Genomic DNA, 2565 nt, shown 5'->3' on the forward strand with positions numbered 1-2565 from the left:
TGGCCGCCCCCCAAGCCTGGGTCGCTCTTATCCTCTCTGATCCTGGCTTCCACAGCCTCCTTCAAGACTCCGCAGCCCCCACCTTCCCCAGGAGGCCTTTCCAGATCGTTTCCTTTGCTCTCCCCTTCCCCATCCCCCAATGCCTTTTCTCTGAGATTGCCGTCCCCCCACTCTCTCTATCTTGTGTATAAAGTGATTTGACTACTCCCCCATTAGAACGTGAGCTCCCTGAGGGCAGGAACCGTCTTGTTATCTTTCTGTGCATGCTCGGCCTTACAAAAGTGACTCATACATGACTGCCTGTAAGAAATGCTCACTGACTGACCCACTTGTCGCCCCTGGGGATGAGGGCCAGCAGAGAAACGTGATGAGGACCGGGACCTGATGGAGGGAAGAGGCCGGGAAGGGAAAGACCCCAATGCCAACCCCCAGTCACCCTGCCCCCACCTTTCCTCTTCTGCCCTCTCCAGACAAAAAGCACTTGAACCATGCCCCTCTGGGGACTCCAATCCTGCCCTCCCTGGGGCTCGGCCCTTCTCACGGATCCCGGCTGCACCTGGGCAACAGCATGACCTTGCAGCCCGACTACACCAAGTACACCACCCTGAAGGCCGCCGGTGAGTGGCCCTGCCCTTGCCAGGAGGCAACCCCTGGCCTGCCCCCTTCCTATCCCACAAGGTCATGAGGACGTCCATCCCGGCCAAGCAGAGTCTTGGATAACCTGAGTCAGGATTCTCAAGTTCTCTGCCCCAACAAAGCAGTGTCTCCGTTACCTTAACCTGGGGTTCTAGAGCTCTGTCCTAACCACCCGCATCTGGGGTACCGTAGCCTTACCAACAATTTCTTCATTCTCTGCCCAGGCCAGACCCCCCCCCCCCCATAGGCCCTGCAGGTTCCTAAGTTAATTCTTCAAATGCAGTCGGCTCAGCCTTCCACAATTACCAGTCCTGTGTCTGTCCCCTCCTCACCTCCACCCACAAGGCCCAGACCTAGCTCCAGCCCCACCCTTCACCCTCCTACCCTAGGCTGCTCACTGCCCCCTGACCTAGATTTCTTTCCCCCACCCCCACTCCAACAGAAAGCACCTCTGGAGAATTCTACAAACGCTTCCCATCGGTGGACGTGCCTGTGCCCAGCACCGTGTCCCTCCCACCCCGGGTCCCCAGGCACCACAAGGATCTGCCCCTGCTGCTGGACGGCTGCCCCTGGGCCACGCCAGGTCCCAGGGCCAAAGGGCTAAGAAGTGGTGGTACTCGGCCATCTGCCTCCGGGCCAAGCCCAGGGCCCCCCAGCTGCCAGGGCTGGGCCACTTCCCGGGTGCCTCCTAGGACGCCCCATGGGTCCCGGGCCCAGCCCTCCCCAGCCCCACGTCGGGCCCCAGGCCACGCGCCCAAGCATCAGTTCAGTGCGGAGCAGCTGAGTGAGGCCTTCAGCCACCAGCCCCCTGGGGGGCCCCGCCATCTGACCACCAATAGCAAGGCTGAGGTCACAGTGTGAGGCCTCCAGCTCCAGCTCCTTTTGGGGGGGCTCCTTCGGGAGCAGGGCTGGGGTGGAAGGAGAGCCCGGGCTGGGAGCTCTTGGGAGCAACTAGCCTGATGTCCTCGGCCCTTGGAGGACTGTCAAAGATCTGGAGTCTAGGGAACTAGCTTCTAGGCCTGACCACTGCTTCTTGCCTATAGGACCCTGGGCAAGATCATTCCCCTCTGGGCTTGGGTCCTTCCCCTGTAGAATGAGGGGCTGGTCCAGGGAATGTCCCCCAGAGCTTCACATCTCTGGCTGCCTGGCTGCCTTCTTTCTCTGAGCCATCCCCAGACTCCTAAGTGGCAGGGCATGTCCCCTCCCCCAGCCCAAGGCCAGATACTCCCTGGTTGACTGGGGGGTCACCAGGATCTGGGATGGCAGGAGACAGCTGTTTCTTGACTTCAGCATCAAAGACTGCTGCCCTCAGTGGGATTCAGACCCTGCCTGGCTGACAGGCCCCTTCTGTCCAAAGGCTGTCTCAACCTTGGGCCTAAGGGGAGGAGCGGGGAGGAAGAATGGGGCTGTGGGCATGGAGATGCGGGAAAGGGGACGGTGGAGAGCAGGAAGCTGCATCTATTTGGGGTCCTTTGTAAATAAATCTAACTTCCCCTCCTCAATAAACATGGCTTCCCCAGGAGAGGAGGCTGGCTCTTAGCTTATTATGATTGTCTTAGGGTTTTCTTTCCGAGTTTCTCCCAGATGAGAATCTCCCTGCAGAGAACAGCCCTGCCCCTGGCCTAGCCCCATGCCTCATGATGGAGATCTGGGCCAATGCCAGGGGCTCACCCAGAGAAAGGAGAGAGGGCCCTGAAGCCCCCCAAGGCAAAGCGCCAGCCTGCCTCCCCCCAGTATGACACAGAGAAGAAAATCCTGTGTTCAAATACTCATTCTGCTCCTTTCCACATGACCCTGGGGGAGTCTGACTCTCTCTGTCTCTGTCTCTCCTCCTCTCTCTCTCTCACTCTCTCTCCCTCTCTCTCTCTCCTCTCTTTCATTTTCTCTCCTCTCTCTCTCATTCTCTTTTTCTCTCTCCCCCCCTCCTCT

At 59.2% G+C, this 2565-nt stretch overlaps 1 protein-coding gene across 1 annotated transcript in view; it reads left to right on the plus strand.

Annotated features, from left to right (window-relative positions):
• SHISA8 (shisa family member 8) overlaps nt 1–1497 on the plus strand; it is a 31644-nt gene extending 30147 nt beyond the window's left edge. Inside the window, exons 3-4 of the mRNA XM_027871312.1 lie at nt 471–617; nt 1079–1497. Of these exons, the coding sequence (XP_027727113.1) occupies nt 471–617; nt 1079–1497 (566 nt within the window). The remainder of the gene's footprint in view (nt 1–470; nt 618–1078) is intronic.
• The last annotated feature ends 1068 nt before the right edge of the window (nt 1498–2565 follow it).

This window comes from Vombatus ursinus, unplaced genomic scaffold (assembly GCF_900497805.2).
Source record: "Vombatus ursinus unplaced genomic scaffold, bare-nosed wombat genome assembly UNPS02003292.1, whole genome shotgun sequence".
NCBI classification, from domain to species: domain Eukaryota; kingdom Metazoa; phylum Chordata; class Mammalia; order Diprotodontia; family Vombatidae; genus Vombatus; species Vombatus ursinus.